This window comes from Lagenorhynchus albirostris, chromosome 9 (assembly GCF_949774975.1).
Source record: "Lagenorhynchus albirostris chromosome 9, mLagAlb1.1, whole genome shotgun sequence".
Classification (NCBI taxonomy): domain Eukaryota; kingdom Metazoa; phylum Chordata; class Mammalia; order Artiodactyla; family Delphinidae; genus Lagenorhynchus; species Lagenorhynchus albirostris.
Window position 1 is genome coordinate 47809081 of NC_083103.1, and position 15938 is coordinate 47825018.

At 40.8% G+C, this 15938-nt stretch overlaps 2 protein-coding genes across 2 annotated transcripts in view; both read right to left on the bottom strand.

Annotated features, from left to right (window-relative positions):
• Positions 1-3661: 3661 nt before the first annotated feature.
• On the bottom strand, positions 3662-4980 carry RBMXL2 (RBMX like 2). Its single transcript, XM_060157807.1, has one exon. It carries the CDS (start codon positions 4978-4980, stop codon positions 3829-3831), a length of 1152 nt encoding a protein of 383 aa, XP_060013790.1. The 3' UTR covers positions 3662-3828.
• An 86-nt stretch (positions 4981-5066) lies between these two features.
• Positions 5067-15938, bottom strand: part of NLRP14 (NLR family pyrin domain containing 14) — a 44554-nt gene continuing 33682 nt past the window's right edge. The window contains 1 exon segment of the mRNA XM_060160847.1: positions 5067-5280. Coding sequence (XP_060016830.1) covers positions 5067-5280 — 214 coding nt within the window.

Genomic DNA, 15938 nt, shown 5'->3' on the forward strand with positions numbered 1-15938 from the left:
ACATTAATTTCCATTGAGGAAATATTGGGTCTGTTATATACGTACATGAGAAATCCACAGCCATTGTAAGCTATGATCTCTTGAGCTCATTTAAGCTCTGGCTAAGTCTTTATTTCCAAATGTTTGCATGTCACTTAAAAAAATTATTAGTAGTTTCAATAGCCATGAGATTACTCCTTAGAAATAACAATTCTGTTAACTGGAAAAAGGTTTTCATCACTATTGTACTCCAAAAAGAATATCAAAGGGAAAACTGTACTATCAGCTAAGATTTGGTTCTCAGATATAAAAGTTCTACCCTTGCGGTTATCGTGAGCTAGCCATGAGCACAGTCTAGAATAGGAGGGTTCTATGAATTGAGTCAGAATAAGGCGTCATCCACCCAGAGGGAACAAATCTGGGAGGGAGAATCACTGTCAAGGTAAGACAGTTTCAGAGTAATAGTTAACATTTTTTTGAGTAGCCATTATATTCTGGTGCTCACTGAGCTCTATTTTTCATATTAAAATTTGTATTATAAAGTATTTAGAAATTATACAATAAGAGATGCCAATGTGCAGACCATAGAAATTTTTTTTTTTTTTTTTTTTTGCGGTACGCGGGCCTCTCACTGTTGTGGCCTCTCCCGCTGCGGAGCACAGGCTCCAGATGCGCAGGCTCAGCGGCCATGGCTCACGGGCCCAGCCGCTCCGCGGCATGTGGGATCTTCCCAGACCGGGGCATGAACCGGTGTCCCCTGCATCGGCAGGCGGACTCTCAACCACTGCGCCACCAGGGAAGCCCCAGACCATAGAAATTTAAGGTAACATTGTCATTTTTGCTTAAAATCCATCTCTTTTAAAGAGATAAAACATTACAAATTCAGCTAAAGCTTCTTGTGTATCACTCCAATCATATTTTTTATTTTTAGCACACCTATATTTACAGAATTTATCTTTTTCACCCAGCAAATATTTTGATATTTACCTATGTTGATACATGTGGATCTGGTTGATTCACATTAGCTTCTACATGGAACTTCACCGAAGAATGAATCTCAGTTGATCCTCTCCAGTAGGGTCTTTCTACCCTTTTAACATTCAAAAAGTGCTGTAAAGACCAATCCTGTGCATATCTCCTTGTGTACTTGTGCAAATTTCTCTAGGTCCTCTCCTTGAAGCAGATTTTCTGGGTCATTAAGGTATGTTCCCTCCAACTTTATTAGGCATTGCCAAGATTATTTCCAAAGTGATTGTGTCAATTTACACATCTATCAGAAAGGTATGAGTTCTTTTGCCCACTTTTTTCTTGGTATTTTTTCTTTCTTATTGTTTTCTAAGTATTCTTTTGGAAATTATTTCAATGCAAATAAATTGTTCCAATCTATGGTTTAATACTTCACTTTACCAGTGTCTTTTATCACAAAAAAAATCTTAATGTGGAAAATTATAACATTTTCCTCCTAGGTTTGTGCTTTTTATCTTAAAAAGAAACTCTATACCTCAGTGTGATATATTTTATTTTCTTCTAAGTGTTTAAATTTCTTTCCTCTTCACATCACATTTATCTTCAAACCAGCTAGAATGTATTTTTGCGTATAGTATTAGGGAATCTCTTTTTGCAGAGATAGCCATTAAAAAAAGTCCATCCTTTCACCATTGTTTTAAAGCTATCTGTCATAATACCATGTTTTCATATACAGCTTGGCCTGTTTCTAGGCTGTTTTGGTCTATTGATCTGTCTCTATTTGCCTGTTGATGTCACACAGCTTTACTAAATTACTATAATTTTCTAATAAGTCTTGGTATCCAGTAGGGTAAGTTCTAATTTTTTTTTTTCAGAATTACTTTGCTCTTCTTGCTCTTTATTCTACCATATAAATTTTAGGATTAGCTAAATCTCCCATTAGTGTCTTTTAAAAAATCTATTAATAATTTGTTGGTAGTGAATGGGAACTATTAATTTTTTTTTCAGTTTTGTGGTTGATTGGCCAAATCTTTTATTTAGTATTCCATCGCTGATCAACACAAATATTTGATATTATTGGGGAAGAGGGGAGGGGTGCTGTGTGGCAAAAAAAAATCATGTAATTACACTTGAAGTTGTACTGATTTTCCAAATTAATCTGGCAAGGTTGAGAACGGTTATGATAAATTCTTCTGAACCATGACAAGACATGAATCTCCATTTATTTAGGCTTCTTTTATGTCCTTTAACAAAAATTAGCAATTCTTCCATTGAGGTCTTACACATTTTTGCCAGGTTAACTCGTGGATCTTTTTTTTTTGGTTGAGCTATTTCTTGCATTTGATCTTCTGGGCCACTATTGCAGCCTCTCCTGTAATTCACCTACTTTATTATTTTGTCAAAAAATCATGTTTTTAGAGTCATATATGTGAGTGTGTTACATTCAGGTCTCTTTAAGGACTTTGTTGTTGTTCAGGTGTTCATCTGTTTCTCTAGCAATTATAACACTGAACATGGATCCTAATATTTTGACCCGATCCGTCTTTGCTCGTTAGAGATCCTTGACTGTACAATTACCTTTCTTTCAGATAAACAGAGGAATTCACAGGAGCTAAATGGAAAAGGTGTTTCTTACCCTGTGCTTGGGGTGAAAAAAGGAGATTCTCATATTCTTGAGCCACTTTGGAGGAAGCCTCTGTGATCTTTGCTCAAGCCCTTCTCCCCACCATAAGAGTATAGACCACTCAACCCATGCCCTTGCCTTTTGTGGACAGGAGGACCTCATAACAGGCTGAGATCCTCAGATGTTGAAATGCCAAGCTCTCAGAGATCCTCTGAGTTTCTGAGCTCTAATGATGCTTACTTTTGATTCTTCCACCCCTAGGGGAAGAATCCCAATTCTCCAATTCTCTAGAGCCAAGGGCAAGTAGCTTGCAGTTAGGAATCGAAGCTATCTGGATACCCAAATCCACCCTTGGTATATTTTCTACTTGTTTTTTAAAATTTGTTGGTGGTGAAAGGGAATGGTATTAATTGATTTTATGAGGGGCGTTTTGCAGTTTTGTGGCTGGTTGGCCAAATTTTTAATATAGTATTCCATCCTAGTTCAACACAAGAATGGTATTTTGGGGAGTAAGGGAATAGGAGATTCTGCAGATTTCCAAAGAATAAGAAAACAGGCAAAATGTGGCCAGCATTCTCCATTTGTTTTTTTAGACTTACTGAGTGAATAGAACTTTCTTTCGTTACATATACAACTGATCTAAGTGGTTTTTGTTGTTGCTGTCGGCTGTTTGGTTTTTAATACAGTTAACACTGAGATTCACTTTGAAAGACACTTAGAAATCTTAGGAGTAAAACACACCAATCCCTCCCCCTCTCCCAAAAATCTAGTTGGTTTGAATGGACAGAATGACCGAATTTTCCATTTTAGGTGTGCAGAAAGATCTTTGTAAAAGATCTTAGAACTTTAGGCCTCATTTATCAGGTGAATTTAGAAGGAAGGAAGCCTTTAGGAGAATTTCTACTTGGAAATATAAGAAAACTAGTACGCAGGTTCAAGTCGTATACTTTTAAATGAACTTGTTGAAAGAAACGTTAACAATTCCAAAACGCAATCAAAACAAGTTTTAACTTTTTCCTCTCAAGAGTACAAAAAAAAAAATTATGGAGAGAAAGTTAACAGGAAATTCTTAAAACGTAAAAACAACTCTTCTTTGCGCTAGTCCTTAAGTAGTTACCATAGAACAGTCTCTACTTTTCGGCAGCTTCTTTGTAAAAACAACTCTTCTTTGCGCTAGTCCTTAAGTAGTTACCATAGAACAGTCTCTACTTTTCGGCAGCTTCTTTGAATGCAGATTTCGGTCCCAAGTCTCTTGGTGCTTAGTATCTGCTCCGGTCTCCCCCTCTCTCCGCACAGCTTCCCAGGCGGCCTCCGCCTAGTGGGGCCCTGCGGCCGGACCCGCTGTAGGACTCGCGCGGGGGCGGGCACCCCCTCTCCATGGACCGCAGCCTCCCGCGATCAGCTCTGCCTGCCCGGTCGCGGCCCCTCCAATAGCGCTCGCTCCGGCCGCCACCGTAAGCATCGGGCGGGCAGCCGCGGTACTCGTCGTAGCGGCCGCCGCCGTAAGATGGCGGGGGCCCCCGTGAAGGGGCGGCGCTGCGCGGGTCCCCGTAGCTCTCGAAGGGGTCTCGGTAGGAGCCTCCGCTCGGGTGATACAGGTAGTCGCGGTCGCGCCCCCCGTAGCCGTCTCGCTCACCGTAGCCTCTCGATGGACAGTCGTCCCGGGCGCTGGAGTGGCCGTAGTCGCGGTAGGTGTACTCTCTGGGCGAGGGAGCAAAACCCCGGGGGTCGCGGGCGCTCGAGTAGTCGCGGCTCGACGAGTAGCTGTCACGGGGCGAGTAGCCCTCCTCCCGGGGGCCCAGGTAGGGGTCCCGGCGCGGGGGCGGCGGCTCCCGGCGCAGCGGGCCGGCATAGCCGTCTCGGCCCCGTGTGGCCGGGGGCCGCCCGTGTATTCCACCATTTCCGCTGCGGGCCGGGCCCGACGGCGCGGCCCTCTTCGGGGGCGGGCCGGCCCTGCGCGGCGGTGGCGGCCCGCGCTTCACAGGCAGCGGGGCCCGGGAGGACCGCAGGTAGAAGTCGCCCGCGTAGCCGCCGTCGTCCGCCGGCCCGCCCCGGGACTGGGGGCGCCGTGGGCCGCTGCCGCGGTCCCCGAGCAGGCCCCTCGGGCGGCTATGGGACGGCGGCGGGCCCCGCCGGCTGCTCTCGAACGCCGGCTTGGTGGCCTGGGCCACCTTTATGGCCTTACCATCCAGGGTCTTGCCGTTCATATCTCTGGCGGCGGCCTTGGCATCTGCCGGGCTTTCGAAGGTGACGAACGCGAAGCCCCTGGACTTGCTGGTTTCTCGATCTTTCATCAGGAGCACCTCGGTGAGGCAGCCATACTTGCCAAACGTGGCCTCGAGGATTTTCTCGTCGGTTTCGAGGTTGAGCCCGCCAATGAAGAGCTTCCCCGGGCGGTCCACTTCCACCATGTCTGCGGGTCGGGTGGTCAGTGGCGTGGCCGGCGAAGTCGAGGCACGGGTCTTGGCTTCCGAGCCCCGCTGGCCGAAGGCAGCTCCTACCGGTTGGGCGGCGCGTCGTCGCGGAAACCCCGGAACCACAAGTCGGCTGCGCAGGCGGAATGCTCCGGTTTGTGCCTCTCGGGTCTAGTTCCCGCCGCCTGGCTGGCTCTTGCTGGTTGTGATTGGTTGGTGGTGCGGGGAGGGCCGTCCCGCCGGCAACGAGGCAAGTTGGCGGTTTTGTGACTTTTTTCACACTCGTTTACCTTTGGCCTGAATTCTTTCAGTCACTCCTGAAAAAAAGTTTTTCCCATTGCTCTTAATGAGAGGAATTTTAATGCGTTCCAATCCACGTTACCTAAAACCATATTCAAACAGAAAAAGTAGTTGAAAAAAATGGAATAATAATTTTAAAGTTTTAAAATGCAGTTTCTACGTAAAATGTGTTAAGAATAAGATGTTTTGCGTTGCCAAGGGGAAAGAGAGAAAATGATAAGTGGAGGGTTCTTCGGTGGTATAGGAAGAAGAGGGAGTCATTCTTTGGATGTGCCATCTTTCCCTCCTGCACCGTTTTCTTGCATTTTTCAATCTTCAAAGGACTCAGTTATGTAGTATTGAAACTGCCCTTTAAGATAAATATTGAACGGAAAGTCACCTGAGGGACAAAATAAAGGCAAATGTGACAGCACTAGGACACTCGCCAAAGTAGCACCTAAGCAAGCATAGGACACTAAAGACTTTACCGCTTCATCGCGAAAGAAAGGCGCACCTCAGGAAAACAAAACATTTTGGGTTCATTCTAACGAATTACACAGTTCAGATTTGTTCCTCACGATATTCTCTGAATGGAAATAAGTATGAAAAGTAAATTGGTGAACTATCTTCACCCAAGATAGTAATGTCTAAAGCCACTTTTTTTTTTAATATTTACTTTGTGTGGGAGTGTGTATATATATATATTATGTTACATTTTTTAATTGCAATAGCCATATAATCTTGAAAAGGGTACTGCAACGAGGCACTTTTATGATGTTTCTAATTTTAATGGGTACTCTTTTAAGGCTTTGAGAGTTTTTTAGCATGCATAAATGGAAGTTAAAGTATAAATGCATCCCATCAGTTCATGTGAGGAATTGCAATAACAAATTTTTATTATTAAAATCATTATTATATTTCTAAGGTAAACTTACCTGTTGGGATGTATTCATTTTTAAATATATTAACGAATTTTGTTTGCTCATACTTAGAAATTTTACATTTCTGGGCATAAAGGGTATTAGCCAATAATTTTCTTCCCCATACCTAGCTGGGGAGATTTTTGCCCAAATTTCTTTTAGTTTTCAGTCTATTCAGATTTTTAAAAATTTCTTCTTGACTTGGTCTTTGTAAGATATACTTTTTTCTAAAAGTTATCCATCTTTGTTTAATTTGAAAATTTATTTTATCAATAGCCTGTCCGGTTTTGCTTTCTTTTTTTGTGACCAGTCTTGCCAGAAGTTTTTTATCTTTTCAAAGAACTACACTTTTTCTTTGCTGATCCTCTGTTTTGATTTTATTTGCTGCTACTGTCTTTTTTCCTTTCCATAATTCTTTGGATTTACAATTTGTATTATTTTCATTCTAGATTTTTAGGTAAGACACTTAGTGCATTAAGAGTTTCAAAAAACATTTCTTCTGATTGTTATATCTAAGTTTAAATTTTACTCTCCATGTACTAGTTAACAGCATGCCCTGAGCTGTGATACATGGTTATTTTCACTGTTGTTCAGTTCCTAACATTTTCTCATTTTCATCATTTCTTGACTCATGAATTATAAAGAAGTATGTTTTAAAAATTTCAAACATATGGATATTTTTGGTTTTCTAACATGCTCTATATGATATCCATACGTTGGTATTTGCTGAAACTTGCTTTACGACCTGAAGTATATGTGTGCTTGTGTGTGTGTTGTGTGTCTAATAGTCCACGTATGCTTGAGAAGAAAGTATATTCTCTAAATATTGGGGTAGAATTCTTTCCTTATATAGTGATGTTCAAGTCTTCCTCATCCTAACTTATATTTTATTTGATAGAGTTGTTGAGAACTGTTTTAAACTCCCATAATTGTGGATTTATTAATTTCTCTTTATTTTTATGTCCATTTTTGCCTCATGTAACAAGATTATATTGTTAAATGCATGAAGATTGAGAATTGCTATGTATTTCTGGTGGATGATTTTATTATGTAATGATCCTCATTATTTAATATTTTTTTACCTTAATTTGTTTTGTCTGACACTTATGTAGCTCAATATTTTTCAGAATTTTTTCTGCCAGCTTATTGTGTGCCGTCTGTTAACCATGCCTTTCTTGCCTCTTTTTTCCATCTTTCCTGCCATCTCTGGTATCACATGATTTGACTATTCCTTTCTTTTTCCTCTAACAATATGAAAGAAGTTATGTTTTCTATATCTATTCCTTGAATGATTACCTTTAATGTTTTTATTGAGGGCTAACTTATAAACACAAAATTTACAAGTTTATGTATAAAATCTTAAATTTACTGCTTAATTAATTTTTACATATGTGTACATCCATGTAAACATGGATGACCCACATCAAGATCTATAACATTTCCATCACCCCCAATTGTTCCCTCATGCCCCTTTCAAAATAATACCTTCCGCTCAGAGGTAACCACTTTTCTGACTTACATAAGCATAATTTTGTTTTGCTTGTTCTTTGACTTTATATTAATGGAATCATATAGAATGAACTCTTCTGTGTCTGGCTTATGGCACTCAGTATATTTTTGAGATTCATCCATGTATTGTACACACCAGTAATTGCACTTTTTCTTTGATTTTTTTAGTTGTTGTATGACTATACCCAAATATTTTTTTTTCCATTTTTCTGTTGATGGACATAGGAGCTTGTTGGGGAATGATTCCTTTTTCCTCCAGTTACCACAATGCCCTCTCCCCATATAATCAGTCCCAGATCCCACAATACATCCAGAATCCATTCACTTAACTACTTCTGCACTACAATCACCTTCATACCAACTACCTATGTCCCTTAGCTGGACACCTGCTGGGGACACAAAGTCTTATGAGTGGGTAAAATGGTCAACAGTCCCAAGGGTCTGGGACTCCTTGACAAGGGAGCCTCATGTCCCTTGTCAAGTATCAAAACCCATTGGTGATCTGTACCCGGAGCTGCAATTAGATTGAGAGAATATAGAAATGTAAGGGTTGATAGAATTTAAGTGGAGGTTTGGATGAGAATTGGAATGTTTAAACAGGCTTTACGTGAAATGATTGGGTCTCTTTGTCTCTCTTACCTGAGTGTATTATGTGGATGGATATTGTATCTGACTGAGGAATGTTTCCCCTACCTACTGTTGTAAAACACAAGACAGAAATTGCTCCTTAAGCAGCATTAATAGGACATGCTAAATGGGAACAAGTAAGATTGCCTGGACACAAACGATGCGACCAACAAGGAATTAATTTCCAAAATATAAAAACAGCTCATACAGCTTAATATAAAAAAAATAAACAACCAAATCAAAAAATGGACAGAAGACCTAAATAGACATTTCTCCAAAGCAGACATACAATGGCCAACAGGCACATGAAAAGATGCTCAACATCCCTAATTATTAGAGAAATGTATATCAAAACTACAATGAGGTACCACCTCAAACCAGAAGAATAGCCATCTTCAAAATTCTACAAATAATAAACGCTGGAGAGGGTGTGGAGAAAAGGGAACCCTCCTACACTGATGGTGGGAATGTAAATTGGTGCAGCCAATATGGAAAACAGTATGGAGGTTCCTTAAAAAACTAAGGTTACCATATGATCCAGCTATCCCACTCCTGGGCATACATCCAGAGAAAACTCTAATTAAAAAAGGTATGTGCACCCCAGTGTTCATTGCAGCACTCTTTACAATAGCCAAGACATGGAGGCAGTCTAAATGTCCACTGACAGATGAATGGATGTGGCATATCTTCATACACACACACACACACACACACACACACACACACTGGAATATTACTCAGCCATAAAAAGAATGAAATAATGCCATTTGCAGCAACATGGATGGACCTAGGGATTATCATACTAAGTGAAGTAAGTCAGACAGAGAAAAACAAATATCATATGACATCACTTATATGTGGAATCTTAAAAAATGATAAAATGAACTATTTACAAAACAGAAATAGACTCACAGACATAGAAAACAAACTTATGGTTACCAAAGGGGAAAAGGGGGAGGGATAAACTAGGAGTTTGGGATTAACAGATACACACTACTATATATAAAATAAACAACAAGGACCCACTGTGCAGCACAGGGAACTATCAATATCTTGTAATAACCTATAATAGAAAAGAATCTGAAAAAGAATGTGTATATATAGATATATATATAGATATATATATACACACACACACACACATATAGACATACATATATATCTGATTTACTTTGCTGTACACCTGAAACTAACACAACACTGTAAATCAACTATACTTCAATTAAAATTTCTTTTCACACAAGACTGCCTGAGCCCACACAGTATAGAATAAAACCTTGAATGCTGGTATGAGTGACTCCTCTGTACCAGAGACCTATGTGGAGTATAAACAGGTTTATAGCAAAAGCTTGTGAACACTCCACAGTAGTGACTCCTGGGACTGGACTAGAGAATTTCCATTTGAGGGGCAATTACTAGCTTGCTATTGAACATTAATTGAAACTGTCCCTATGACTGAAGGACAAAAAAAATAATCTTCTCACCTCGCACCCATTAGTATGGTTACTATCAAAAAAAAAAAAAAAAGAAAGAAAAAAACAGAAAATAACATGTTGGGGAGGATGTGCAGAAACTGGAACACTTGTGCACCTACTGGTAGGAATGTAAAATGGTGCAGCCACTATGGGAAACAGGGTGGTGGTTTTTCAAAAAATTAAAAACAGAATTACCAGATGATCCAGCAGTCTACTTCTAGGTATGTATAAAAAAGAATTGAAAGCAGGGTCTCAGATGTTTTATACCCATGTTCATAGCCACATTATTCACAATAGCCAAGAGGTGGAAGCAACTCGTGTCCATTGCCAGATTAGTGGATAAACAAAACGTAGTATATATGTACAGTGTAATATTATTCAGACTTAAAAGGGAAGGAAATGCTGACACCTGCTACAATGTGGATGAACTTGGAGGACATTATGCTAATTATTTAAAATAAGTCATTCACAAAAAAGACAAATACCGTATGGTGATTTCACTTATAAAAGGTGTCCTAGAATAGTCAAGTTCATAGAAACAGAAAGTGGAGCAGCGGTTGACAGGGGTGGAGGGAGGGAGAAATGAGGAGTTATTGTTTAATTGGTATAGAATTTCAGTTCTTCCAGATGAAAAAGTTCTAGGGATTTGTTGCACAACAATGTGAATATACTTAACACTACTGAACTGCACATTTAAGAATAGTTAAGATGATAAACTTCATGTTATGTGTATTTAAGCACAACTAAAAATTTTGTAAATAAAAAATAAATAATAATCTTAAAACCTGAAATATCAGTGACGTCTTGGGTGAGGTCAGAAAAACATGTTCATGGAGAGGGCAGTGGCCAGTAGAGTTCCATAATAAAATGGAAATGGTTTGTATAGGAATATGTTATCAGAGGAATGCAGAGTTACTCAGTGGATTCACAAGCAGGTGTACTCTTTTCTCCAAGGACTGACTATGGAAACACATGAGGGAACTGCCAGAGTCTATTCTATGGATAGTGCCCTGTAAACAGCTTTTCAGCTGACCAAAAAAGAGCTGCTTCATTTATGGATGGCAGTTCCAAGGTGAACAGACCGCATCCTGTTGGGAAGGTTACCATATTGTTCGAAGAAGGTAAAAACCAATTAGTTCAGCAGGACTTTTTGGTCCTCCTTTTGAGTAGGAATCCAATGTAATAATGAAAAAAAAAAAACCCAGTCAGTTCAGTGAGCTGAATTATATTCTGTTTACCTAGCAATGACAGAAGAAATGAACGATGATAAAAAGCCCCTATGTTTGAGCTTTTACTGACTCATCGGTGGTGTCCAATGGCCTGGCCTTAAGGGAATGGAAAACTGGCCTAATAAAGGGATGCCCCTATGAGGCATGGCCATATTGAAATCACTATGAGAATTTGAGGGATGCATTACAGTAGGACATGGTGATGCCCGTAGGAAGAAGTGACTAGCAGGTTCACAAGGTGGTTGGAACTGACTAATGGATATCCTGGTGTGCCTGGTTGAGGAGGCCACCTGGGTGCATAAAATGAGTGGCACTGAGGGACTACAGCAATACAGAGATGGACTCAGTCTAGACATACTCCTCCTGCACCTCTGAAGCATAAACTGCCACTAAGAACTGTTTTGTTTGCCAAAAGAAAAAGAAAAAAAGAAAAAAGACAGAGCCTGCAGATGGGCTGTTCCAGATACCTTGGAGGCGGAAAGACCGTGAACATAGCAAGTGGCAAGTGAGTCAGATGCTGATATCCAAGGGGTCTTGACAAGAATAGATCCTGACTCTGGTGTAGACTTTGCTTACTCAGAGACAGATGCAAATGCTCAGCGTACTGTAAAAGAACAGTACAGAAAATATTATACCAATGTGGATCACCAAGTGACATTTCTTCAGACCAAGGTACATACTTTACACCCCATAGTGTAAAGAGATGGGCAGAGAGATATCCTGCTCAGAGTAATAGTTTGATAGACAGTTGGAATTGGGAATTAAAACATCAGTTGTCTAAAAGGCAGGTAGATACAGGCGTGAGGGGCTCTCTTACCTTCATGAGTGTGTGCTCACACTCAACATGAGCGGAGCTAAGGGAGTGTCCTTACTAACTAGAGTCCTCTTTTTCTTTTCCCCCTTATGGATATGGGGTGGAGGAGGATACTAGTATGACTGTGCAGTCCTTCCCACATGGAAGATGACTGATGACCATAACTTTTTCTTTCCTTCCCACCTCACCTCACCTTTCTTTTCCTTACATAATGGTCACAGAATCAGGGCTGCCACTACAAGTCCCAGAAGGAGGGATGATACCCAAGCAAGAAACTATAAATTTTTATGTCAGAATTCCTAAGGACCTGATGGAGTGGATTGTCCCTTTACCCTTTTTGGCAAAACTGGGATTAACAGTGAATGCAGCTATATTGTCTAATGGTAAAAACGGCCATGGGTTCTGTGTCTACATAACCCTACTCTAAATGAATGGGAGGTACTTTCTACAGGAGTACTGCGGTCTGCAACCTAGAGCAGCATAGCGGGTGCCACGCTCCCTTCCAAAAGTGGAAAAGTTTGTGTATAAATGGAGAGAGGGAGGGTAAAGGAATGAATAAATGGGTTACATGAAGAGGGACACCCAAAATTACATTAACACTCTGAAAGCGGCTCAAAGCAAGAGATGATATTATCTCTTAGCTCGATGAGACCACATGCCTGAAAGAATGGAGCTACACAGTGCAGAGGCCACTCCTGCTTTTGGAACCTGCCAAGATCAAATGGAAGCCTGCAAACCTGGGTGGCCTTATCCTGGGAGATCTTTCATACAATATGAAGACGGACTGGACTGAATGGAACTCTGGGAATGTGCCAGTCTCTTTTGACTTTCGTTTTCCAAGTTATATCTACCATAATGCAATATGGTCTTACACTTACATTGTTGTTAAAATGATAATACTGATATTGATAGTCAAATGTACTTGGAAATTGAGTTAAAAGCCTCCTATTTATTTTTTATTAAAATTTTTTTTTTTTTGCAGTACCCAGGCCTCTCACTGTTGTGGCCTCTCCTGTTGCGGAGCACAGGCTCCGGACGTGCAGGCTCAGCGGCCATGGCTCACGGGTCCAGCCGCTCCGCGGCATGTGGGATCCTCCCGGACCAGGGCACGAACCCATGTCCCCTGCATCGGCAGGTGGACTCTCAACCACTGTGCCACCAGGGAAGCCCAAAAAGCCTCCTATTTCTATTCTACACTGACTCTTCCAAATATTGCTGTATCTGTTAAGGTCAGACAGATATGATCTTTTTGCTATAAGGGATCCATTGTCAAAGACCAGGGGGTAGCCTATGGTACAACAAAAAACATTTATTTGGTCTTTGTCTAAAACCCTTGCAATTTCCTGAGTGATAGGAGTGTCTTTTATTGTCCATAATGAGACCCTTTCCACCACACCTGAGGAAACTCCTAACGGGGCACCTAGAGAGCTTCAGGTTGGGGCCTGGTCACCAGAGGAACCAGCCATGAGATTAGAGGGTTAGAACCTGATCTCTGGGAAGGGGGCTGAAGATTGAATTCAATCACTAATGGCCAATGATTTAATCAATCCTGCCTATGAAATGAAACCCCATGTAAAATCTCTAAACAGCAGAGTTCAGGGAACGTCTGGGTTGGTGAACACAGGATGTGCTGGGAGGATCACGCACTCGGAAGGGGAACGGAAGCTCTGTGAATCTACTCCTCCCCACTCGCAACTTGCTCTTCATCTGGTTGTTCATTTGTATCCTTTATAATAAACTATAATCATAAGTATAGCACTTTCCTTAGTTCTGTGAGTCATACTAGAGAATTATAGAACCTGAGGGGGATTGTGGGAATTCCCAGATTGGTAGTTGGCCTGGAATCTATTGTGGTAATCAGGGAGAGATGGTATGTCATTTCCCAACAACAGTCCTCAATTCTCTGACACCAACTGGGTGTCCCGTTAATTCAACTCATTTCTGACACTATGTACCTAGAGTTAGCACAGACTGTGCAGCTTAAGGCCTCAGTTCCAACAAAACTGCTCTCACTTCAGAGGCCTGCTGCAAATGGGGTCCCCAAATTTCTGCCTGGCCAACTACAGAGCAACTACAATGAAGAGGTTCTGACATACATGGTCTTTGTAAATTCTACACTCGTGGTCTGGGCCGCTCATTTTGAAATATTTTAAAGTAATAATTATAATATCTGAAATTATAAAAAGGCATTAAATAGATGAGTATTTTGTGTGTTTACCCACTGTTCCCCACGTACCCATGAAAAAGAATGTCTCATACTATTTTTCAATCCTTGTACAACTACTGGCAGCAAACTGTTGTAGATTTGAATGATGAATGAAGGTACGAATACCAGTGAACAAGGAAGGGTCCACCAAAGGAGCTAGAACCAGGTAGGGGGGTGGGGGCATTCCCTATGGAGTCTTTCACTGGCTACACTGGCACCAGTATCCTCCAAGAGAGTAACTGGGCCAGGGTACCCTAGATGGAGACTTAGGGGGCAGAGGAGCTCCAAGATGAAAAAATGTATTACCATCAGGGAATAGAGATGACATTTCAAGAAAAATAAAAAAGAATAACACTCCTCACTCTAAAAATTAAAAACAAAAAAAAATCTCTGCAAAGGGCTATGCTCTGACAAGGATGAGTTGCAGAACACGAGGAATCGTCTTGAAGGTCCTTATCTCCTCAGGGTAGAAATCCCTAAATCAATTGAATGAGATCCCCATCCTTCCTACTAGGAAGGTCAGGAAAATTTCTCTGGAAGCAGCACCAGCGCCTGTAGACTGGGCCCCTGAATCTGTCCCCTGTATCTTCAGGGACTGAGTTCTGATCCAACCATCCAGACACACAGAGTGATCTCACGACTCTATACCATGCCACAAACTCCTTGACAGTGAGGAGGGAGCTTCCCAGTTAGTCTGAAGCTTGGGCACCCTCTCTTTTTCTTCTTAATTTTTAAAATTGTGGTAAAATACACTTAACATAGAATTTACCACCTTAAGCATTTTTAGATACACAGTTCAATAGATGTGATGTTGTGATTTATAATAAATATATATTTTTGTCTTGGTCCATGGTTCCTGGCTCACAGCTCCTAAAACCCTTGGAATTTCCTAAGCAATGAGAGCAATGGGAAATATTTAATATTTGGTTTTTGTCATGGGTTTCTGAAATAGTTCCAGAGCCATAAAGGTGAAAGGAATGTCTTGTCATTCATAACAAGCCCCCTTCTACCACACTTGGGTTTATGTTAATGAGACAACAGTGAACCAGAGAACTTATTGAACTTAGGTTGTGGTGAGGAAGACAGACAGAAAGAAATAAAATAAGGAAATCTTTGTGTTAGTGCTAGGAAAGGAAGGAACACCGATGCATTGTTAGGAAAAGGGGAGAGAGTGGTACTTACAATAGAGCACTCAACCTCCCGGAGGAGATATTTAAAGGATGGTCCACAGCCAGATCTATGAAGAGTGGAAGAGCAGAGTAGGCAACTGCACAAAGGACCAGTGGTGAAACACTTGGAGCATACAAGGAATTGGGAAGAAATTACATTGTTTAGTGAGAGGGGAGAGTGACATATTGGAAAGCTGAACCAAATTATGCAGCCTTTTGAATACAAAGAATTTGGTCCAGCTCTAGTAACGTTCACTTACTCTCTCATTCAAAGAATATTTCTTGAACATCTGATATTAAGGCAGGTATTGTACTAGGTGAAAGAGATTCTGAGGTGATGACAAACAGTAAAGGGGGCTGTTGAATTAAAAAATTAATTACATCTGAAAGACAAAAGTACTAACAATAGTCTTTCTTCCCTCTGTTGCTATAAAGGAATCTGTTCATTTTCACCCTTTCCTCTGCTCTTAAAGAAGGATATTTATTTTCTGGTAGAGGTTCTGTGATGATCTACAAAATAAAGAAATGAAGACTAAGGAAGGAAAAGAAAAATATTAGAAGGAACGATATATGCATAAGAAAACACACAAAATGATAAACTGAAAGTTTAGGGTGTTACTCTGTTTGAAAGTAATGTTGTCAAAGGTTTACATTCTGTTTAGGGGACAAAAGATGAGGCTGAATGTAATCACTAGGGGTGGAAGGAGGGGGAAAAGAGACTTCAATA